This window comes from Gouania willdenowi, chromosome 6 (genome assembly GCF_900634775.1).
Source record: "Gouania willdenowi chromosome 6, fGouWil2.1, whole genome shotgun sequence".
NCBI classification, from domain to species: Eukaryota; Metazoa; Chordata; class Actinopteri; order Blenniiformes; family Gobiesocidae; genus Gouania; species Gouania willdenowi.
Genome location: NC_041049.1, coordinates 28769517 through 28794816, shown reverse-complemented (window position 1 = coordinate 28794816; position 25300 = coordinate 28769517). Strand labels below are relative to the sequence as shown.

At 37.5% G+C, this 25300-nt stretch overlaps 1 protein-coding gene across 6 annotated transcripts in view; it reads left to right on the top strand.

The window, feature by feature from the left end:
* The window catches only part of scaper (S-phase cyclin A-associated protein in the ER), an 86649-nt gene that overhangs the window by 50773 nt on the left and 10576 nt on the right, over positions 1–25300 (top strand). For all 6 annotated transcript variants that reach the window (XM_028449011.1, XM_028449013.1, XM_028449009.1 and 3 more), the window contains 6 exons: positions 2975–3090; positions 12729–12852; positions 15658–15881; positions 18181–18336; positions 21184–21418; positions 23580–23729. In XM_028449011.1, the coding sequence (XP_028304812.1) occupies positions 2975–3090; positions 12729–12852; positions 15658–15881; positions 18181–18336; positions 21184–21418; positions 23580–23729 (1005 nt within the window). The remainder of the gene's footprint in view (positions 1–2974; positions 3091–12728; positions 12853–15657; positions 15882–18180; positions 18337–21183; positions 21419–23579; positions 23730–25300) is intronic.

Sequence of the window (25300 nt, the reverse complement as noted above, 5' to 3'; positions counted from 1 at the left end):
CGATAACCTCGTTAGGAGGAGTGATGAGCTGAAGTGTAACCGGCAACTGTGTGGTTGAATAAAGAGATCTTTCTATCAGCAACTCCCACCTAGTTGGTTCCCTTCTTGCTGAGCCAGGTACTAGCACGCCACTAATACAGTGCTCACTGCTGGCTTTGTATGTGTTGATTTACAAGACATTAAAGCATGCAATTGGATCCCTGAAATGCTGGATTTGTAATAACATTTAGTGTCTAAATGAAAAGAGCAAAAGTAATCTAAACTCTATTAAGATGACAACATTTTCAGTATACATGTATTTTAGAGGACTTTATTTGAGGTCCCAGATTAAAACAACAAAACCAATCCTCTTTTATAGCCGGGTTTACACTGTTTGTTTATTAACATTCTTTTGTGACAACTTGTCATTATTTTCTTTACTCACAACAATAGCAAACAAGTAGTGACCAGTCTGTGGCTTTGGGATTTAAAACCAATGTGGATCGTCACGCCATGGAACCAAAAAGGTTAAATCAATGTCAAATATATTAGAGCAGACATGGGCAAGTGGCTGTGTTGTGCTAGTTACTGAAAAAAAGTAACTAGTTACCATTACTAGTTACTTCATTCACAAATTCACAAACTCAGTTACTATTTTGATTACTTACACCAAACAGTCATGTGTTACTGGAAAATGTAACTTTTGAGTTACTTAGAATTAAAGAATGTTTTTTTTTGGGGGGGAGGTCATTTATGTCCATACAGCTTCATATCAGTGCTGTAATAATATAATAATCCACTGTTGATCAACTGTGCCCCTGTATTAACATTGTTTTGGATAAAAGCCTCTGATAAATGAAATATTATTATATCCAACCCTACAGTTTCTAATCATTAGTTTTTACAAACACCAATCTGACTCAAACACTAAGTATTCTTTCAATACAAGTTTATTTACCTGAAACCAGCAGAAACTGAAAATGTTACAAGGAATTATGAAATAAATAAAACACAAAACAACCTGAATATTATTAAAAATCAAAGATCAAAAATTAAAGTGGCTTCAGCATCATAAAAATGTTGACCAATTTTGCTTTACAAAAATAAAACAGTAATTTTTCAGCCTTAGAACAGTAATGTAAAGTAAGCTGTGCGTATTCCAGGTGCACATTCTGCCGTTGAAAATGCTTATAAAAATAAATGTTGAAAAACAAATTCACAGCATATTTACAACAACATACCATGCAATAGTTTGACTAATCTGTCCCTGGATAACAGTCACAGTCCGTTAAAATCCAGCCGCTGTTGTTTCGGTGGAGTGGCTTCCATCACTTCCACCAACGCAGCGTTAGCTTAACTACACCGATGCATCTTTTGGAGACATATGAGTAAAATAATACGTGTATTTGCAAGCACGTCCTGCTCTCGCGCTGACAATGTTTGTTCTTCTATTTTACCGTGGTTGGCATGGCGTCCCGCAAAAATATGTAGCGCCACTGTAAACAGGAAGTACACTGCAGCTAGCAAAGTAACGGACAAATGCACCATATTGTAACTTAACGGCGTTATTTCTTTAAAAAATATTGCGTCACAGTACTAGTTACTGTCAAAAGTAACGTTGGGGTGGTAACACAGGGCGAGTGGCAGTCGCCCAAAATATGCACAAAATGACTCTAAAAACACACTAAATGACAGAAATATACACAAGAGGAATATAAAAATACAGAAAAATTATAGGAAAAATATATACAACAACAAAAGTGCACAAATGACAACAAAACCAAGCAGGATGATGCCAACAACACACAAATGACAGAAAATACACAGTGATTACAAAAAATGCTAAAAAAAATATACAAAACAACAAAAACACAACATGAAAGAATATACAACACAATAAAAACACACAAACTCATTGTTCAACAAAAACTTGCAAAATGACAATGATGATGTCCAGATTGGTATGATTTTAATTTTTAAATTCTCATAATGTGTCCCTCATATATGGCCATTGAACCGCTCTTAGTCGGACCCGTCACCTGGGACCTGTTTGCCTCGGGAGACCCTACCAGGGACATTAAGCCCCCGACAACATAGCTCCCAGGATCATTCGGGTACTCAACCCCCTCCACCACGTTAAGGTGGCGGTTCATGGAGGAGCCTCAGTTCAGATACAAACACATGTTTGTGGCCCCACTCTGTGATAAAAGATATGTATATTAAAGGAAGAAAAATGTTTACAAGTTAACTGAAGCATTCAAATTGTGTTCATAATGTGTTTACAAATATGATTTTAAAAAAAAATCCATGGTCTACGTTTCTTTTTTGTGAAGTGTTTTAATAGTGAAAAAGTGAATCAGCAAAAAAATAATTTGCAGACTCATTTCTAGAGCCAGCATGACTGTTGCATGTTGGCTGATTTAAACAGATAAGCTAAGTTAACTGCACAGTGATCAGAGTTAAGCATCTTAAACACAGAATTTTAGGCGTTTTATGTTTGTTAAAGAATCTATGATTTAGTCACACAGAATTAGGTTGGTGTCACAAAACCTGTTTCCTAACTCCTCTGCAAAGGTGGGTGTCTGGAAAGCGCTAAACGGTATTTTATGCTCTTCTGTTTTTAATCAACATTAGTGTTTGCGTCCTAATGTTCTCTAATTGGCACCATCTTAGATCTCCAGAGTGGTATTTTCCCAGTTTCGCTGGTCTGTGGTCATTTGTGGAGACCACCCTGCTGTTAACTGGAGCCTGCAAAGCATTTGCTTTCTACTGAAGCAAGACTGTTGCAAGGTGGAGTCGGGTTGTGCACTTTTGAGATTAACCAGGAATACTTCAGGGATCAGTTTGTGTCAGATTTCAATCCCTCTCTGCCGTCGGAGGAGAGGTTCCCTCTCTATTGAGAGCCTTGTAATCCCTGTCCTCCCAGCAGTTTATTGTCCTCTGACTGTACCTCTGTTTCTCTCCTTTTCTCCTCTCTCCGTCCCTACTTTACCAGAACAATGCAGACCAAGTGGCTTTCCAAATGGGCGGAGGCTTGTTGGCTCTGGAACAGATTTTGCAGGTCATCACTGCCGTCTCCACACCCACTGCACTTCCCCGCATCCCCCTCAAGTGAGTACAAACAGATATACAGTATGTGTGTTTTATTCAAATGACACGGATACAAAAGCACTTGGAAAGTACCTGTAGAAAAAATACACTGAATTTATTTATTTTTTGTGATTTCCCAACCTGAAACAAAAAAAGGGTTTTAAATGGAGGACTGTTTTATATTTTAATATAGCATAGTTATTAGGGCTGAGACCATTTGCTTTGATCTAGGGCTGATGTTGTTGATGTAATGTGTTTGTTGATGATTTGAATTGATTTTACTGATGATTTTAAATGTTCTTATTGATTTTAAACAATTGAATGTTTTATCATGTAAAGCACATTGAGTTGCCGTGTGTATGAAATGCGCTATACAAATAAATTTGCCTTGCACTGAACGATTTTGGAAAATAATCTAATTGCGATTTCTTTCCTCAATATTGAGATTTAATATGCAATTATTGTCATGAATTTTTCAATGAACACAAACAATATATCAATCTGTTTCATAATAAACAATTTCAGATTTATTTATACTTTGAATAAATATAAAATACATTTTAAAGCACATGTGGACATGTGGACTGCACTTCTTAAACACACTGAACTTAACAGGACAGTACAAGACAGGACAACAACCAAAAATAAAAAATGTCAGCCTTTGTGATTAGAAAATTGCATTTTATATCACGATAATATTGCAAATGCAATTAATCGTTCAGCCCTACTTTGATCACAATACTTGCTGATTCTACGTTTTTGCAATTCTGATTCATTTGGATTTTACAAGTATTGTGATTTGATAGTAACAATTGTTGCTATTTTTATAAATAAATATTTAAAATACACTGTATATTTCTGGAGATAAATGACAAATACTGATATAATATTGTCGCGCACACAAAAAAAATCCTGATATAAACATAAAACCCCACCCTTAATAGTATTACAGTATTATATTGTATATTTGTAAACATTTCTGTTCTACATACTCAGCAATAACCCTTTAAATCAGAATCAGAAATACTTTAATCATCCCACGTGGAAATACATTTTGTTTCAGTGGCTCCACAAGTAGACGTAATGAGGTGAAAAGAAACACTATCAAAGGACAAATACTTAAATACATGAATCAAATCATGGACATCAAGAAAATAAATATATTTACACAAGAATAAATATAAAATATTAAATGCGGATTAAGTATGAATAGTAAGGATTAAATAAATGAAATAAATTATCTGTAATCTTTGAATCATAATGTGACAAACTGAGGTATAGCTTTGGTAAAATTGCAGTTATTTCTTCTGATTCTTGTACTCTGACTATATATACTCTGACTATATATACTCTATTGTCTTTTCATTTGGGAGTTCAAACATTTATTCTTAATTTTAAATGTAATTATAGGGGTAAGGCAGTGTGTATGATGCATAATTAAACATTCATTGAGTAGTTCATATTAAATGACTGTTCAGATGTTTTGAATTAAATTGTCAAGAAAAAGTATTTACCGTAATATTCACTCAATTGAAACTTTGGGACAGTGTCTTTATGACTGGACGGCCTGAATAAGGAAGCATGCATTTGGAGTGGAGGTCTTCTGAGTGCAGATTGCATGTTCTCCCATGGCCTGTGTGGGTTTTCTCAGGATCTGTCACTTTTCTCCTCACAGTCAGAAACATGTGCCCGAAAAATTGGATTATACACTGGGCAACATGTGGCACTCGGTCTTATTTTGTGCTGCGCCCAATGTAGTGGCAGAACAATACACACACACACAATTAAAGAGAAATGGACAAAATAAAAACAAAAATACAAGGATTTACTCCAAAATAAAACAAAAATACACAAAATGACACAACTCAATAAACAACGAAAATATACATAATGAAAGAAAAATGTACAAAATGACTCCAAATGCAACAATTATATACAAAGCACACACACAGAAAATTGCAGAGAAATATACAAAATGGCTTAAAAAAAATTACAAAGATTTAGTCCAAAAATGCAAAACACAACAAAATACAGAAAATGACAATTGAAATACAAGGAATTGATTCAAAATACAACCAGAATATACACAAAATAACAACAAAAATACAAATGCACAAAATAAGAGTAACATTTTCAAATGACATGAACACACAAAAAGACAATGTACATGATCACGAAAATATAAAAAATGGCAGGAAAATATATAAAAAGATTGAAAAAATACCAAGTCTTCGTTCTTTCCTGCATTAATGCTCAGATTGGTCATTATTCTAAATGCTAGCATATGAATGTTGGTAATGTCCTGTTGAAGTGAATGTCTATGTCTGGGGTGAGACATGTGGGTAGATCAGTTCATGTACAGCGAGTACCTGTGGATTAGAAATGCCTCGCCTAAATATTTTTGCTAACTTCTACTTCCCAACAGTAGCAAAACCTATGATGTGATGCCATCATAGGTCTATCAGTGATATTTCCAGTGCTTTAATCCGGTTTATTGTGCTCACTATCCTTTCATTGACCTCACTAGAAACACAACTCTATGCTCTCTTTGTGTTTGTTTTTCCAGGAGCATAAATTAAGTGAGCTAATCCCTCGTAGCCCACTTTATCACTGTTTATTGAGACTTTGTGCTAATAAATATCATCAAAATGTAGAAATGAATAACAGCACTGCCCTTCAACAAATGGGACACATTTCCATTTCTGTAATCAATTTGTGTTCCCCCTTTTCTTCCCAAACACACAAAGCACATGTGTCCCATATATCATTCAGAGTGCAAATATGTTTGAGTTGTGGGTCTGGCTTTTGCGTGGCCCACCAGTAGATAACCTCAGGGAGGCTTCTCTACTCATACTGAGACTCTGTAATGGACTGGAATGGCCTGTCTCTCCCATTCATTAGCATTTACTGGTCTCAGAGTCCCTGCTAATGGAGAATGGAGCTTCTTGTATTTATAAGGCTTTTAAGGGACATAGCATATGTATTGATTTTTTTTTTTTTCTTTCTCTCACTCCATCATTATAATTCGAGGGCATTTCAAACGGACTTTTCACTTGAAAGAAACATCTTTAAATGGAGATGCTTTGTTCCTGCACAAAACGTTTGTTTGTAGTAAGGATGCACCGATCAGTTGTTGCCGATTTCACTCATTTTGGGCGATCGGCCGATCCTTGCATATGAAACCGATCTTTTCCTCGGATCTTTTCTACCTCCGCAAATGTCTTAAAGTCACTCATAAAGTCAGCCTCTTCTTCTGCTGTGAGATGACTGACAGACCCCGCCCACCAGCTCATGTGTGCATGTGTGTGTGTGCCAAAAGAGAGAAAAAGATCGCAATTTGTAATTCCTGTAATGCAGAAATAAGTCCCGGTGGAGCTGCAAACAAAACGCTACGTCATTCACCATTTAAGAAACCACCACACTGCTGAGTATGCATTATTTGAAGCTAGTGATCAACCTAATGCTAAAGCTAGCGTAGCAAACAACCAGTGGACTGCTGTTAGTACTTATGATCAGTGAAAAGAACAAAACTACTCCGAGGAAAACGATGGATTTCATGTCTTTGTACATGAATAAAAAGCTTCCACTAATGAACAAGTGACTGTAATAAGTGTGAGATCAATGAACCCGTGTCATTTTTATTCTGTCATTACACATTTACACATGATGCACTTTATTATTTTTGTAAAATAATTTGACTTTTAGGAGCTTTTATCTCGGAAACTGTTGCAGATTATTTTTAGATTGATATTTTTACATTTAAATATCCACAAAGTTGCTGCATTTGAACATTTTTTTATTTTTACTCTACAAGGAAACTTAAAACTCAGGGCACTTTATTGGTAGTTTAAGATGTTTTTTGAGTTCATCCTGTAGATTATTATTATATAATTGACCCCAAACCCTGTGATTTTCTTTATTTGTAAAACCAAAATACTGCTATGCACTTTATTTTAGTCAAAGAGCTGAAAACAGGTCTGCAGTGTAACCTGATGGACACGTTTAGTTTGTTTTTAAAATGTGAAAAATGAAAGACTAAAGGAAGTGATGTAATTTAAGATTTTGGACAGCAGTGTTCTTTCACTTTTAATTTATATTTGAGATAACCACCTCACGTGTAGTTAAAGCAACACGTAAATCGGAATTGGCAGGTCAGGCTTTTAAAAAAAATTGGTGATCGACCAGAAAATTGCAATCGGTGCACCCCTAGTTTGTAGACTTTGCATGTATGTCTGTGTGTGCCAGTGTGTTAGTTAAAGCATTACTGGTAATTTGCTTTAAAACGTCTCCTTGACATGCAGTCATTATTTCAGGGCTCGATGGTACCGTTTCATCTTAATCTTTTGAGTTGGCACTTTAAAAATATAGTCTATGACAGGGATGGGCTACTTTTATCACAGCGGGGACACAAAAATGTGATTGCACCTGATCTGAGGGCCACATTATGAACAACAATAATTTCAGCATTTAGAATAATGACCAACATGAGCATTAATACAGGAAAGAACAAAGGATTTGTGTGGCATCTCATTTTGTGTGTTCTTGTTGTCATTAAGTATATTTTTCTGATGTTTTTGTGTATTTTTTCATTCTTGTCACCCTATCATAATTTAGTGTATGTTATCACTGTATATATTTTTTTTATCTTCCCTTTGTTTATTTTTCTTTAATTCTGTGTGTATTTAGTGATTTTGTGTATGTTGTCAATTTCTTTGGATATTAATTTTTGTCCTTTAGTGTATTTTTGCTTTTGTTTTCTGTAACTTTGTTTTCTTTTTTGTTTAGTTTTTTTCATTCTGTATATTTACTTCAGGGGCCAAACAAAATTTGAGCCTGGCTGCCAGTTTCCTATAGTGTCCTCTATGATAATGGTTCTGATAGTGACAGTGTGTGTCGTTTTGTTTGTGTGATGTCAACCATGGTTCTTATTTCACATCACTGCTTTTTCTTGAGTTTGTTGTAACCTGTGTGCTTTTTCCTAAACAAATTCACTGACTGTTTTTTTGTTTTTGTTTTTTTTAATTAATATATTTTTATCCTGGGAGGTCACACTGTATGTGTCAGACAGGTCAATGTCTTCCAGCTTATCACTATCTGTCATCTGGATCACTGTGTGGCCTAATGGGCTGTCATGCAGACGGAGTGTGCTACATTATCTGTTTACAGTGATACTGCCGTATTGATCACCTCCTCCCAACAGATAAGCAGAGTAATTTACAAAAAAAAAAGCAGCTGCCGAGACCCCCCCCCCCCGTTCCGTCACATCTCTCCCCCGGGATACTGCTTCCATCTTGTTACCATTACATTAATGAGCTAATTTCCTTTGACGCTCTGCTAATGTTTTGCTGTAATCCTGTAGGAGCTTGAGTGTCTTGAACAGGGTTTATAAAAGAAATATTCACTTCCTTTCATTGTTAAAAAACAACAACAACAAAAAACAAATACTGTATATGGTAGAAGTAAGTTTGTATGATTGTGTCTACGCTGGTCTAGTATGGGAACATCCTTTGTCCTGATTGGGTCACTATTGATCAGACATGGACAACAGGTGGTCCGGGGGCCACATTCGGCCCTCTGTCTAATTTGTGCAGTCCCTCAAAGTAGTGACAACAAAAACAAAAAGTGACAAATCACACAGAATACTACAAAATATGCACAGAACAACAATAAAAAAATGCATAAAATGACTCGAAAGAACAGACAAAATTACAGGAAAATATACAAAACCAAACTATAATATTCCAAAAACATGAAATACAACAGAAATACACAGAATGACTCATGGCACACAAAACAACAACAAAGAATAACTGAACAATTTCCAAAATGAAAACAAAAATACACAAAATGATGGAAGAAAAAAACACAGAATGGGAGAAAAATATTTGATTCACAAAAAGAATATACAATAATACAACAAACATAAAACAACCACAAAAATATTAAAGAAATTTACAATACCACAAAAGAAAATCCCTTTGTTTCCTGTGTTAATGCTCACATTGGTTATTATTCTAAATGTTGACATGAATGTAGATGATGTGGCCCTTAGATCAGATAATATCATGTTTGTGGTCCTGCTGTGTGTCTATTGGGTGATTTATTTAACTCGACTAAATGGTTGATTTAAAAAAAAAAAAAGGCTTTAACTTTGATGAGTTTGTGGAGATTTTTTGAATGTTGTGATGAGCAGCAGAGAGACTTAAGTGTTAATGTCTGTTTTTACCTGTGTCTCACATTAATCTGTATATCCTGTGAAATCAAACCTGCTAGTCCTGGTTTTATTTCAGTGTTTTTCAGCATTTTTGAAAGTGTGTGTGCATGTGTGTGTGTTAGTGTGTGCAATTTGATGGCTCATCAGATTTCTCTTCCTCCATACCTTGCCAGCATGGAAGGACAGCCGCTAAGTCATTTAGATGGCAGTGAATGAAGGGATTGTTTGACAGCACAAGGAAAGAGTTTTGCTCTTTACCTTTTATTTTGGCTTTGGATTTTTTTTCTTCTCCTGTCGAGGAGACGGACACAACCTGATCTGGATGCTAGTCAGATTTCTGCAGCCCTGCTAGCGTCAGGCTTGACTGCGCACATAGGAAGCACACAGAAAGGGTGAGGAATCTGAGACTCAAGTTGAGGAAAACCGATCTCAGGGTTGATTACGTGGTGACAAAAGGCATAAGGAGTCCTTTACATACTTGTTTTGTTGTTGTCAGATGAACGATAAGTTGGCCGTTTACCTTAACACCATCCATAACTGTCGATCTTAGTGTTTTTGGTTGTCACCTCTTGATTTTTTCCAGAGTTAACCTACTGGAGAGAATAAACCTCTTTGGAGGGTTTGCCTTTTTTTTTATTTTTTTTTTAAAAAAAGAAATATTTTTTTATTCTTGAAAAACAAACAAACAAAAAACACTTTTTTTATACCAACTAAAGTGCGAGAGCATATTTTGTAGGTCTTGGTCTTGTCTCAAATTGGCTGGACTGGGCTGGATTTTCTGTCCAGACCAGCACTGATCTGCTCTTCTTCAACTTTATTAATGTGATAATCAGGAGAAGCACTTGGAATGGTTTTTGATTAATGAATGTTGTGATTTGACTTCAAACATTTAGTGTTAGCTTACTGATTGTTCTGCCTCCTTGGAAATCTTTTCTAGTACAAAAACTCTAAACACTTACTGTACCTTAGGCTTCATTAGCTGACAAATAAATATCTTATTTTCAGATATTTGAGATAATTATGGACTTAGTGGCTTTTACATACATGCAACTAAGGATTTATTGTTTTTGCAAGAATTTAGTTGAACAAATTTGTCAAGATTTAAGATTTTAGCATGTTATGCTTTGAAAGAGTTGCTGACGCCTGGTTTTTGACGGTCAAATGTATTTAAGGGAAAACTGAAATGAAACAGATAATGTTCACTAACTGTTCAACATTGTTATGGTTTTTAAAAACTCTTTTTATGGTCTTTGTCTTGCCTCATTCTCAACTCTTGTATTGTTTTTGGTCGCTGTTCATAAGTCAACACTACTGACTCCTGTGGATCCAATTCACTTTAACTGGCTACTGTCCCTATGTCAGAAGAGCAGTTTTAATTTTTTGTTGGATACATACAGTACCTTCAAACACATTATTGAGAGAGTAAAGAAATAACTATTATTTTTAAGTGGAAAGAGCTTCGGAACAGTTGCAGTGATTGGCGATACTTGTTAAACTCACTCTCAGCGGTGAAATGTGAAACAAGAGAAGGAATGTGACTTGCTTTGATATACTCGCGCACATTCATGAGAAAGAGCAGCGTGTCCCTTTACCAAATTGTTCCTAAAAAAAATCTTCTGGCCGTGCTGTCATTGAGGGGTTTTTAAATATAAAGATTCCCAGAGAGGTTTAGCCTATCGGGTGTCTCGCTCATCAAGTTCAATTAGATGGGAGGAAACCAAAGACGGATCACTCTGACAGTTCATTGTGTTAGCTAGTGTAAGGGCATATCTCAGACATGCCTTTGACAGCCTCCACATTTGTTCTGCAATGGCCAAAGACAAGCTTAATTAGCAGTGTTACAAAGCAATCACATACTCATTACTTTAGGGGTCTGCGTCTGGTCTATCTGACAGAAGTGTTTAAATTGGAATAGACTTATTCCATTTGTACAGAAATTCAGCACAAACCTCTGCCAAGTGCCAAGTCTCCTCTTTGCCAGATATCGGCAGTTATCTGGATCAGTGATCCTTATCATAGTACAATGATCATTCACACTTTAAAAGCTTGGAAGACATTTCTATCCCTATTAATTAAGATACAGTAGGTCCAAATGTATGAGCACCCCCCTTTAAACCATGAAATGCACCATCCAGATCTCATCTGAATTCGACTCTGTGCGGTCGATTATAAACAGAGAAATTAAAACTTACATACTTAAATTCAGAAAAATATGCAAAAGGACAATAATGCACAAGAAAACATCCATCCTTCCATCCATTCATCTTCTTCTGCTTATCTGTTGCTGGGTCGCGGGGACAGCATCCCTAGCAGGGAGGCCCAGACTTCCCTCTCCCCGACCCCTTCTTCTAGCTCCTCCGGGGGATCCCAAGGCGTTCCCAGGCCAGCGTATCCTGTGTTTTTCTTGAGGTCTCCTTCAGGAGGAACGTGCCCTGAACATCTCACAAGAGGACAGCAAATACATACTGTAAAATGGCAAAAATACACAAAATGACTCCCAAAAATATACAAATTATAGAAAAACAGACAAAATGAAAGGAAAATGAACAAAATGTGGTCCTCTGATCAATTATATTTCTGAGGCACATATTGTATTCTGACAAAAGTTGCCTATGTCTGCTATATAATGTTAAAATGTATAATTATTCCATTCATGTAAACTTGCAGTTGATTTAAATGTTTTTCATGTGTTCATGGATCACACATTAATAGTAGTAAAGAGTTTTGATGCTTAGTAAATCCTTCAAGACATTGTCTTTTTTTCCTCTTCCTACTGGTAATCGCATCACATGAAACGGCCAACGTTATTGACAGACATCAATGAACCTTTTCTTTGAAAGTGGCTATGTGGGTTGACTGAAAATGTGCAGCAGATGTGAAGGTTCGGTACGTATCAAAATGTTTACCAGTTTAAATAAACACGGCCTACTTTAGACACTGTCGAGGCAGATTCCTTTCTTCCACCGAGCAGATAGGACACGCTATTTCTCCAATGGCTAAAATATACAGTTGTCAGGAAATATGAACTGATGAAACGGAGAGAAGGGGAGTAGCCATCACAGCAGAATGATTGGTCAGTTATCTGAGGCATTAATCTTCTCCTGGGCTTGTTGTAAAGGAGACATAATACAGCAGCACGCGGGCTGGCTCAGCTCAGGGAGAAGCTGCTGAGGGAAACACTTCTCTCTCCTCAGAGGAACTCCCAGAGCATCTCCACCAACATGTGACTGTGATTACACTCAGCACCTCTGAAAGTGTTTAATTCCTCATATTGTCAGTGAGATATGGTTTTAACTTGTGAAGACAAACAGCACCCTTAGGCAATCACAAACCGAGAAGTGTGTTTGCTTTTCTCAGGCCTTGATATGACAGTGCGCATCAGGGTGTTTGGTATCATTTTCTTCTATTTTGAAGCTGATGATGAATACGTCTCTCTGTGTCTCAGGTCTCTGTGTGCTGCTGTTAATGTCTATTACCTGGCATGTTCCTGCTGTGCTCTCAACTGCTCCTATGTGCTGTTCAGCAACAAGATAGTCCTGCTCGTGGATCTGCTGCTGCATCAGTTAACAGTAAGTCTGGGAATTCCACTACTGCTGCATTTACTACTGGTTTCTTCCGTGAATCATGAAAAAGCGTTAACAGAATTAAATATGACTGTAAAAGAAATCCAGCTCCTTTTTAAGAATTCAAAATGTTAATGATTTTAGTTTAAAATAGACATGTTGATCTTGATAATATACCTTTCTAAACATTTTTAAATGTGTAGTAGTTGCACATTTTAAGTTTTTTTCTCTCATCTCTTTTTGTACTAGTTACTTACTTTTTATCTATTTATTGTTTTACTAATTTTATTGTGTTGCTGTCAAGTTGGAGCTGCTTAATTCTGGTTTATTTATTCAAACTTTAAATAGAAACTTCCATTGTATTCTTCTGTTCTAAAATTGCCTTTTATTGCCTTAATCAAATGCATTCCCCACAAACGCACGTATTCCGTCAACAGAGGCAGCCTCCAGCTATCGTCTGTTTTTAGGAGAACACGGAAACATGGTCACTAACCTTTCAATGGAAGTCTTCTTGTTTGTTCGTCAATTTACTTGGTGATTTATAAAATGTGGATTTATTATTTTTGTTTCATTATCCCGTTATGTTATTTATTTTCACTATTATTTAACAGCCTAGATGCTTTATAATGAGGCTTTTTATGTTGTCTTGCCACAGGGAAATTGCTATCATATTGGTCAACTTCTCTTACTCCTACTCCCGGTTTCCCGATCCGATATTAATATAGGATATCATTCCAATATCAGCAACAGAAAATAAACAACTATCAAAGAAATAACCCCACAAATGTCTGAATATATAGAACTGTATCTGATGTGATATATTTATTGCTTATATTGGATTATTTAGATTATTTTTTAGGGTCTTCTATTTTTGTATTTATTAATTTAATTTAGTTTTTGAATATTTTTATATTTAAGGTTGTATGTAACCCATTAGTTAATAATAAATAGGTCATTTCTTCTTCTACCTATTGTTGCTGATTATTGTTCTGAGTAATATCACTTGATTGAGCCTTTTCTAACATTTCACACTACAAATTATGTCATACCAGTATGTATGATTCATGTTGGTATCGTATCGGATCAACACCCACGGCTATAATATTGATATTGTATTGGAAGTGAAAAGTTGTGTTGGGACAGTTCCTATACAACAGTGTTATTGACAAATCCAAGCTGCTGAGGAACAAACTGTGCACGGACACCTCCCCACTGAGGGAATGTGAGAGTGCAGGCAGGCTTCATTGTGGCGACATGTCAGCCCACATCCTTCAGCACGTTGTAAGGAGGACTGTAAACATCAGCTCCCTCCAAACATCCAACAGTGGCGGCCTGTCGGGGTCCGCCTACGCTCACAACACGGGCAGGACAAGGCACAGGCGCAGGCTGCGGTGCATGCATGAACTCTACTGGGGCTTCCTTCAGCAGTCATGTTCCATTCCAAAGCAGACATATTTCCTCAGGGCATGCATAGACTTCAGCTTGGTCGCTCCAGTTTATATAAAACATATCCCAGCAGCTGCTCTGCTGACTGACATATCCAACAGCGCTGCAGGAGGTGAACTATCTTAGCTCATGAAATTTAGCTCAACACAGTCCTCCATGATGTGTTGGTTTGAACTATTATGATTGACAAATGTGTTGTTTTTTAACTGAGAATTCATTGCTTTGTCCTTGTGTGTAAGCTTTCCCACTTTTAATCAGAATGTTGGTAGATTTCCCTTCACTGTCAGCGTCCACTCCAACCTCTCGACCAGAGGAGAATTTTTTTTCTTTTGTTTGGCTCTGCTTCTCATAAAGTCTGTCTAAATCTATTTGAGAATATTCTTTCTGATGTAATGATTTTTTTTTTGCAAAAGCTGTTGATTTATAGTAAATTTTTCTGTGATAAACTTGATGTGTGGTGGTTAATAAAGCAGCTACTAAATACTATCCCCCCACAGGTTTTACTCTCCCGGCAGTAAATCTGAACAGTATAACAACTGTTAATATGACATACTGTGTCATAGTCAGTTTGATTTTATCTGCCACCTCGGAGTAAAATAAACAGTTAGTACCAGTAATTCCTTTTGGAGTCTACATTATATCATTATAACAAAACAATTATGTAGGATTAATGTTTACATTTTAAAATGTTATTGAGTCTATCATTTTGTATTAAGAAATATCTGTTAAAATAATTTTACATATTTTCAACACTTTTTTTTTTTTTTTTTTTTTTACATTATTGTGCCCTGGTTTGCACTTCCACATATAGATAATATATAAAGTATGTAAGGCACTGATGATCTCCTAGCAATAAGTGACCAATATCATTTCCTGCAGGATCTTTATTTTAGACTTCCTTGATTTTGGAAAAGTTGATAGTTCTTTTAACAATTTTGGATTATAAATGACTTCCGTCATGTGATATAAGCATGAGAACATTTTGAGCCCTGCAAATACTGGATTTTCATTGTTTTTTTTTGTGTTTGAAGGGACTGAGATATCCACACTGAATGAGGTGGTGATTCACACGATGATTCAGTTTTCTCTGTCATTTTTATTTTTTTCTTCACGCCAATTTGGATGCTCCATAGGTGAAACATGCTGAGGAATAACAGGATTTCTTTTTGAACAAACATGAGCTTGTTTGTATATTGTGTTTGTAACTTGTACATCAATGGTTTAGTCATGCTGTCATGTTTATTTTAAATGGTTTTCAAATTTAGTGCAAAAATCTTTACTGTTTATTATTACGTAATATTCTTTAGGTGTTTGTATGACGATACCAGCAGCTGCTTTCATCTTTTTGCCTCTGTTTTTAACCAGCTTTTTGTCCCAGATGAGGACAAGTCCAGCATGTTTGGCCGCAGTGTGAACAAGCAGATCTTCGAGGGTTTGACCACAGGCCTGCTTCACATTATTGCCACCATCCTGTCATCTCCGATGCCTGAGCCTGGACAGGGTGAAAACACTTGGGCTCCCTCTCCAGACGCCAAGGGCAAGAGCTCTGCCTCTGAGTCCTTTAACGCTCGCACACAAGACCTCATCAGGTACCGTATTTCCCTTCTGATGTGCTGAGCTGCCCTCATCCTGGTTCTCACCCTCCTTCATGGCACTCCTCATTCTCACCTTACATCCTCTTTGCCCCATTTACTATATTCTTCCTCCACTCCTCTTCAATGGGTTGTGAGTTGGTCAACCTCTGATTTCCTCAACAGCGTGCCTGAAGTACAGCAGAGGCTGACAAACTGTCAGGTTACCTGGAAGTGGTCCAACTGGTGTCTTGTTAGAATGGGAGTAGTGTGAGAATGAGGTGCAGTTTGGCATCGTTCCATCGCTGACTTATACCACAAGTTCAGCGCCACATTTCAAGTCAAAATCGGTTTCCAGGAGAGGGAGGGGGTCCCAAAGTAGCGTAAACACAGAGCGCTCTCAAAGCTTTAAAAAGTCCCTGTGAAGATGACGCTCATGCCTGCAGTGAAGGGCTTTCTGTAGGAGTCGAGGCTCTCATAGACTAATGTAAAAGTTACTGACAATGAACATTTTTGATCAGATAAAGACAGAATAGGCCTCAAAGATCAATAAATTGAAGATCATTTGCTAAAAAAAAAGATGTAATAGGTTGAAATAGGTGCTTGAAAGTTTGTTTTGATCATCAATTTAAACACTCTTATTGACATTGAAAGAAAAGTGTTGTGCTTTGCATTGTGGGATGTGGAGTCCTGTAGATGTATGCATAGAAGTGTTTTTACTTAATTCTTACTGTGATTTAATACATTTCTTTGCCAAACAAGGAGTACAGTGATTCACTTAACACTAATTTCATTGTAGTTTTTTCCAGGAATTCCCCATGATTTCACCTCAATCTTGGAGACATTCAATTTCGGCCGAATTAGTATTTTCTGCTTTCGTTTTTCACATCTTTCTGTCAAATGAAAACACCAGAAATGTGTTGGGAAGTCACTTTGGCAGAGTTTTTGGGGCAAACACAAGAAATCACAGTAATAATTAAGTAAAAAGACTTTAATGTTAATGCATCCATCTACGGGACTCCACAACCCACAATGCAATGTACACACTTTTTCTGAAAATGTGTTAAGTGTTTACAGTAAAGATCAAAACAAACTTTTGAGTGGCTTTTTTTTTCTTTTGAGTAATTGATCTTCAATTTATTGATCTTTTAGTCCTATACTATGTCTTTATCTGATAAAAAAATATTGTCTCCAGCAGCAGCTTTAAGTGTGAGGAAAGGCAGGCCGGGCCTCACCAAGCCTGGGTGACTAGTGCAGTCTTTCCACCGTCCCTCCCACCAGTCATGATTCATCTGAACAGAGCAGCTGCACAGGCCCACCAATCTCATTCACTGACCCAGTCGTAACCCTGAAGACAAGGGAGGGCCTGAGAAAAAGTGTGTCGTCAGACTACTAATTCCAAGCACGAAGACAAGATTTACCTCCACTGTCTCATAATGTATATGTGAGGAAGGACAAAAGATCAAAACATTTCCAGCTTTTGCAACTCTTTCCCATTATACCAAGCAATAGATCACAAAGAAACAAACCCCCAAGCCTCTTACACATACCCAGTTTTAACCAGCTTGCCTTTTAGGGCTCTTAAACCCATACCATTGTCATGTTTTTCATACATTCTCAAATCATTAGACATAAAGTGACAACTTTGACCACAGTGCTGGGTGTCAAATGATAAGCAGACGGCAGTGGAAAAAGCAGCAAGTGTGTGGAAAGAAGTTTTCCACTCGAGGAGGATCAAGTCAAAACAATAGGAAGGAGCTCAAGTGTCGGATGACCCAAAGTTCAGGTCGTAAACAATCATAATCGCCTGTTTAGAGAAGCTGTTGTCGGGTTAAAACGAACTAAAAATGGATTTGAATTATTTGAAGAGTCAGACTTGTGAAAATAGAGAGAATAGTGACTTAATGTTCACAGTGACCAACTAGGAAACTTCTGAATTGTGATTGGCAGCTTCCCGTAAACTGTTGGTACCCAGAGAGCTTCACATACCAGAGCTTTAAAAGACTCGCCTCAGGTCACCAGGCTGTCAAGGGCCCAGAGTTGTTCTGGCACAGGGGCCACACCAAACCTCTAATGACACTATTAGCTCTCATTTGTGGCTGAAAGAGTCCAGGGAACATGATGAGAGACCCGTCACTGGCAAAGACAAATTGAAGATATCACAGTATTGGCAGGGGTGGAGGGCTTAGCTGAGCTGTTGGCTTTCAGCTCCAGTTCTGTGAAAGAATGCACAGGGAGCCTGTTTGAGTTGCATATATTTTTTGAACCTATATGATGCACAATGTAAGAATGTCCCCCCCATGCTTGTGTGTTTCAGCTATGTCGTAAACATGGGTTTGATTGACAAGCTGTATGGCTGCTTCCTGTCGGTCCAGGGCCCTGTCGATGACCACCCTAAGATGTCTGCTTTCCTTCAGCAGGCCTCGGCTCTTCTGCACAGCCTGTGTAAGATGTGCTTTGCCATAACTGGACGGTAAGCGTGAGTCATTGGCTGTGCTCAAAATGTCATAGTAACGTACTACTCATACTAAGTCTGACGTCAAAATGAGTATGTAGTGCGTTCACATTTCATTGTATGGAAAGATTGAGTACGCAAGAAATACCCGGATGTATACTATATCGGGACATTTTTGCTCAACCACCCCATGATGCATTGCGAACAGAATGTAAAATCGTCTTGGGACCGGCTTCAAACTAAAAGTCAAACATCCCCTTTTCAATACAAAATCATCTCTTCTTGTCTTTCAAATTACCACATGTTGATATTCTACTTTCTCACTTAAAATGTTTTTAGAACTTTCATAGGTGGAGAATCAGAGATATTTAGCCTCAGTGTACTTTTATTTTTTGTCGTTGTGGGTTCGAAATGCATCTTAAGAAACTTGGAAGTATACTTCAGTGGGAACAGTCACTAATCGTACTAATAGTATATAGTAGACAGTATGTTAGTATGCAATTTCGAACACAGTCTTTGTCAATGAAAGAGTTCAACATCACTTGATCGTCCACAAACAAGTGGCTATACACACACCTCTGTTGGGCTCATATCCCATCTTACCCAATAAGACTGAGCCCCCATCAAAGCTTTTCTGTGTTAGTGTCCATAAAGGGCTCATGGGTATCCACTGTTCATTTACTGTGAGCTGACCAAGCTGCTGTCACAACTCAACTAGATAGGCATCTACTTGACCCAGTTTCTGTCACTCACCATAAACCTTAGCTAGCAGTGTGGGGGGAGCCCACCCACATGTTCTGTGGTGACCTGCACTCGGAGAGGTTCAGTAGCGCTGCTGACAGAGGCTAAGCACACAGTCACACCACGGGACACTGGCATTACAGCGACATTCTACAAAGGACCAGACATGCTGAGCTGATAAGTGGCTACAATTGTTTTGGCATGCAACGTAAAATGAAGTGTTCTCCTCCTCATTTCTACTGGCAGACGAGTTTCAGAACTTAACCCCATCAACCAATGTGTTGCCATTGTTTCCCATTGTAAAAACCCAACGAGAAGGAGAATGGGTTAGTTAGTGATTAGTCGTTAGAAAGAGCTTTTAACACTCTATCATCAGTGCAGCAGCCTGTGAACTCTCTGCTGCCAATGCTTCAACTATTCCACATATAAGAACCCTCAGCGGGCTGCTCTACTATTTGCTCCATGCCAGTTGCTGTGTCAGGGGATTATTATGGCATTAGGAGGCTGTGTTCCTGCCTCGCAGCATATTTCACCCAAGCCTGTTGGTTACCGTCAAGTATCAGCATGCACGGCCGTTTTCATCCTGAGGTCACCCGCCCTCCGTTCTGTGTGGCTGCAAATCATAGCTGGTGCAGCAGTGCTAGCTTTAAATTGTCTGTCGGCATTAGCAAAAGGCTTTTCCCAGAATCCTCTGCATGCATTTGATAGTCATGTAAACATTAATTAACGAATAGCTTTTTTATTGGTCTAAGCTGCTAGTAACAATCCTAAACTTTATCATTTGTGAGGCCTGGAAAGATCAATGCTTTTTTCAAAATGAATCATTTCAATAATGAAATCTGAGGTTTACAGATTTCAGGTTGTACATCATTAAGTTTTCGACTCCTCTGATACAGAAGCATAGGCTGATAAGTGGACAAAAGAAAATAGTCACCTTGAATCATCTCTGCAGGCTGTGATTAAAAAGTAAGCGAGCACTCAGCTCCTTGTTAGGCTGGTCATGACAAACCAGCTTCAAGTCACTGCCATGAGATTCCTGTCATGGGATTCATTTGTTTACAGTAGGATGAGTGGGAGCGGAAAAGCTAAATGTGAATCTTGAAAGTCTCTTCTTCATTCCAAACACAAAACAGCTTGAAAACTTCATGGTTGTTTTCTGCGACTATTGCACCAAACAGAGATGATGCCTGTCCTAAATCTAATGTTGTAGTGTGCATTATTAAACACATGGCACAGCTGATGCTGAGAGAATAATTCATCAGATTGAGTTTTTATACTAATATTAATTAGGTCATTTCCAGCTGACTACTGATACATAATGTACCAACCTATTGTGCCCACTATTGTATAGAACAGAAATCTGATCCGAGGGTCACATTATCAACATTCATGTCAGCATTTACAATAATGATCAATCTAAGCAGTTTTTGTGTGTTTGGAGTTATATTGTATTTATTTTTGTTTTTTTGGGTCATTTTGTGCATTTATGTTTGTGTTTTTTTTTCTCTGTATAAAATGTTTTTTGGAGTTGTGTATTTTTGTCATTTTGTGTTTTTGGTCTTTTTTGTAATTCTTGTGTTTTTGTTGTCGTTTTGTGTGTTTTTGAAGTCGATATGTGTATTTCTTTTTTTATTATTTCTCATAGTTTGTGTGTTTGGTGCTTTTTGAGTCTTTTAGTGTTTTTTTGATGTTTTGTGGGTTTTTGTTTTCATTTTGTGTATTTTTGATGTTTTGTATATTTTTCTGTGTATTATTTAATATTATGTAATATTTATTGTTTTAGTTGTCTTTTTTTGGTCATTTTATGCGTTTACTTTAGGTTCAGCACAAAAGGACACCAGTCGCCCTTGTTTGCGGTATGGGACAATCCTGTGGTACTTCCCCGGTGATATAACTTTTGTAATGTTGTCATGACATAAACACCGGTAAACTTAATAGACGAGGCAGTATTTGGGACTTTTTCCTGTGAAAAAGTGCTCAATTTTTAAATGAGCGTGTGTTGTGATTGCTTTGATATTTGAGAAATACAAGTTACCAATTCATTAACAATTGATGAAAATCTTTTTTTCCCGCTCATAAATCCAATGGTGTCCTTATTACATTGTTTCCTCTGCTCCTCTTTAGTGTTCCCAATATATTTGACAATAAACGCCAGGACCCAACTGGCTTGACGGCCCTGCTGCAGTCCACTGACCTGGTTGGAGTGGTGCACAGCCTTTATTGCATCTTGCTGCACAGTTTTGTTCCCGAGTCCACTTCCCAGAGTCAGGAACCCTACAGCCCGGGGGTCATCCAGGTGGCTTTGCAAGGCATCCGGTTCCTCAACAGTTTCGCCATTCTCGACCTGTCTGCCTTCCAGGTATTTACAACATCAAGAGTAATCCACCGTCCTTTTTGCTAAATTTACATTTTGGCTTATTTCAATTACTGAAGGTTTGTTAGGAAATGATGTAGAGCCTCTGTCAAATATGCTTAATACAATTAATGGAGGTAACTATGTTGTCATTAATTCTATATTTATACACAGCAGATTTGACGTCCAGCCATTTTCTACACTTGCTAAACCTAGATATTAGATCAGTCATTTACCAGTGAAAAATATGGTGGAAATGTGAGATATTGTCTCAAAACATGTGGGTGAGGGTTTAGATTGTGAAGTTATAGTTATACTGCCTCACATTATGTCAGATTTTGCGTGAGAATTGACATTTCTGTCTCTCTGACTGACTGTTTACAAAGACAATATGTAAATGTGTGATAGTTTTCCAAAACTGGCATGTGAGGATATATTCAGTGTCAGATTGCAATACCCACTTGATTTTGTTTAGATAAACCCCCCAAAAAATTTCAAAAAAAATAGTAACAATATTGCCATTTCTGTTTCCGTTCATTTTCCACAATCACAGGAAATTGGAGGCCTTAATAATTTTAAGAATTTCTATTAATAAAAGGTAATAAATTAAATTTGAAGCTGCTGGAGATGATAATTTTTTTTATCAGATTAAAGCTGCTGAAGACCACTTTTTTCAGTGTAGGCCTCATCATTTGCTCAATGGAAATTGCCGCTCGAATGTTTGTTTTCATCTCCACTGTAAATGCTCAGTTTTGTGCATTGCATTGTGGGATGTGAAGTCCCGTAGACGGATGCACAGAAGTGATTTTCCTCCATTCACACTGTAAATGATCTTAGATTTGTTTTACCGCTGAGGCCTACACTATGTCTTTATCTGATAAAAAAAAAAAAAAAAATGATCGCCCCCAGCAGTTTTAAGTATTTCTCTCATTTTAACAGACATGTTCCTGTGTATAAACTCTGAAGTATCTCCTCTAGTTTAAATACATGTGTACACATGTATAGGTCCAATAGTTGATCATTAACAGTAGATGTCATGAAGACAAAGCTGATGTGAGGGCATATAAGCAGTGCTGCCCTCCAACCCTGGGTCACTGTTTGGGGTTGAACAGAGCCTGTTGGGTCAGCAGTTAGAGAGCAATAGGAGTGATTATCACTGTATGCTGGGCCATACGTTACAGGGCAATGGGCGACAGCTTCAATGTGTTCAGTAACTCAGACTAAGAGCCACGAGAGCAACGCGTGAACGCTGTTAATTATTTTAATGGCTGGGGGTAATCACTTTGAAGCAGCTTCCTCTCACTGACCCACAACAATAAGGCAACTCAAAGCAGCTGGAAAGAAAAGCATGTCACCGGCCAGCTTTTATGAACATTTTAAATAATGTGCGAGTGTTTTCTCCTTCTAGCTGGAGTTGTATTCACCTTGTGTTTCGCATTACCTCAGTACAACAGCTAACGCACGTTAGCAGCGAGCGCCTCATCCAGATCATGTTAACAGGCCTTGCCGCGCATCAGCTCCCAATAATGGCTCCAGTGTGGTATAAATAACCCAGTTTTGCAGTGGTTTCATTTTGGCAGAAAAAATGGCAACAAATCAGAAAACCTCACAAATGGTCGTGAAATTATTGCTGCGGCTTTTCATATTCAAACCAGACCTGTTTATTTCTCTCTTTGCTTAGTGGTTTTCTTGTTTGCCTTTTCCATCTTGGAGTTGATTTTTGGCCTAAATGTTTTTACTCCCAAAGAGCCTGTTAGCTCGGGTTGGACGGCTTCTTTTGTCTTTCCATGGCTTTCACTTCCATCTCTAAGTGAGCCCTGAAACCAGCCTTTTGCATCTCAGGTGTAGTGTTATGGATGGTTAAAAACAAACAAACAAAAACAATAACACACACAGAAACTTGCGCAGCAAATGGGGACGATCTCACACTGCTGAGTCACACTGACATGTTTAATAAATACTGTCTGTGAGCGGCTCCTCGCATCTCGTTTCCGAGTGGGATGGAGGTTTTTAACGCTTACAGGGGGACACAGTGTAGAAAATATCCAACCTTTTATTGGTTTCCTTTGTTATGGTGCTCTTTGTCATCACATATAGAGCCAGTGTGAGCTCGTTGTGCTTAATTTACTGCCTCGTACAGTGATATGCTTTGCCTGCTTCCCATCAGTGTGTTTTAGGAGCTGAGGGTTTGTCTCTGGCCTTCCGACACATCGTCAGCTCCCTCCTTTGGTACTGTACGCAGCATTCATCAGAGGAGCTTCTGCATGAAGTCATCATCTGCGTGGGATACTTTACTGTGAACCATCCCGACAATCAGGTAAAACACCCTGAACCTGTGCCCAGCTGTTCTTTACCCAGATAAATCACTTCTATGACTTTAATAATGTGGCCAAAGCTGCTGTTATTCTATCTCATCATATTTTTAAATGGTTTTAAGCCAGGCATGAGCAACTGGTGGTCCGGGGGCCACATTCAGCCTTTTTTTGCAACCCCCAAATTAAATGCACAAAATGACTCCAAAAACACTCAAAAAGACAATAAAAATACACAAAAGGAAAAGAAAAACACACAATAATGAACAAGGGAACTCCAAAAACATGCAAAAAGAAATACAAAAAACAAAAAGGTACAACTAAAACACACAAAAGGATAGAAAAATACAAATATCTTGCAGGTTGGTCATTATTCTAAATGCTGACATGAACGTTAATATTTTAATCACACTTTTATGGTCCTTCGCTGTGTTTGATGCTGTCCATTTCTTATATCAAATTTTAAAGGTCATAACTTTTTTATTTGATTATTATTACTGCATTATAATAAATTCTGAAATTGTATTATATCTTTATTTAAGCTCTGACATTGTCCTAAATATCCAGGTTTGATTATTCAGGATTAGGTATACTAAAATCATTTTGTCTTTAATGAACAATTTAAAAAGTTAGATTTCAATCGTTGCATTTCGTCCGTAACTGTAGATTTAATTCAAGATTGGTACACTACATTAAAACTACTATAGTGTGCTACTTATGTAGTGTGATTGTGACACTGCTATACTTGTATACAAAATGAACCTTTATTCTTACATACAATTATTAGGGTGATGGGAATCCAACTAATGGTTCAGTAAAGTTTGAAGCAATTTGTGTTATAGATCCTGCAAGTTGGGACTTTGTTTGTTAGACTGTTCCAGTCACATGGTCAGTTGGAAAAATGTAGCTCTGACATCAGTGAAGTCTTCTACTGTGTCCATCAAGGTATTTAAAGTATTCAAAAGTGTCACATTTAACAAACTATAACCTCTATATACACACGTGAGGGTCATTTGATCAGATGTGTAGCTTGTCTTGTAATGGCTGTTTAAACATTTAACTTTACTAATGATCATTTACTGTCAACATTATTTTTTAAACATTGCTTCTATTGTCTGTGAAATTGTATTAAAATGTCTCATCATCCTTGCACTACCCATGTGTTTCACACCTTACAGGGTGGCAAAACTGTGGAATTGGAATAGCCTTGTCATTTATCAGTTGTCCAGTTTATATATTATAGGATGTAGTTCTCTAGTTCTTAAACACATTTATTTTCACCTTATTTATTTATTTATTTCCCTTAGTCAGCCTCAGAATAGACTTTAAAGTTCTGCTGCTGGTGTGTAAATATGTGTATGGGTTTGGTCCAGAATACATCAGTGACATGTTAGTCAGGTATGAACCCAGCAGGTCTCTCAGATCTATAGACACAGGTCAGATAGTGGAGCCCAGAGCTCACAGTAAACGTGGTGATGCTGCTTTTAGTTGTTATGCTGCAAAGAAGTGGAACAAACTGCCAGCAGAGCTGAAGTCAGCATCTAATGTGAACATTTTTAAATCAAAGTTAAAGGCT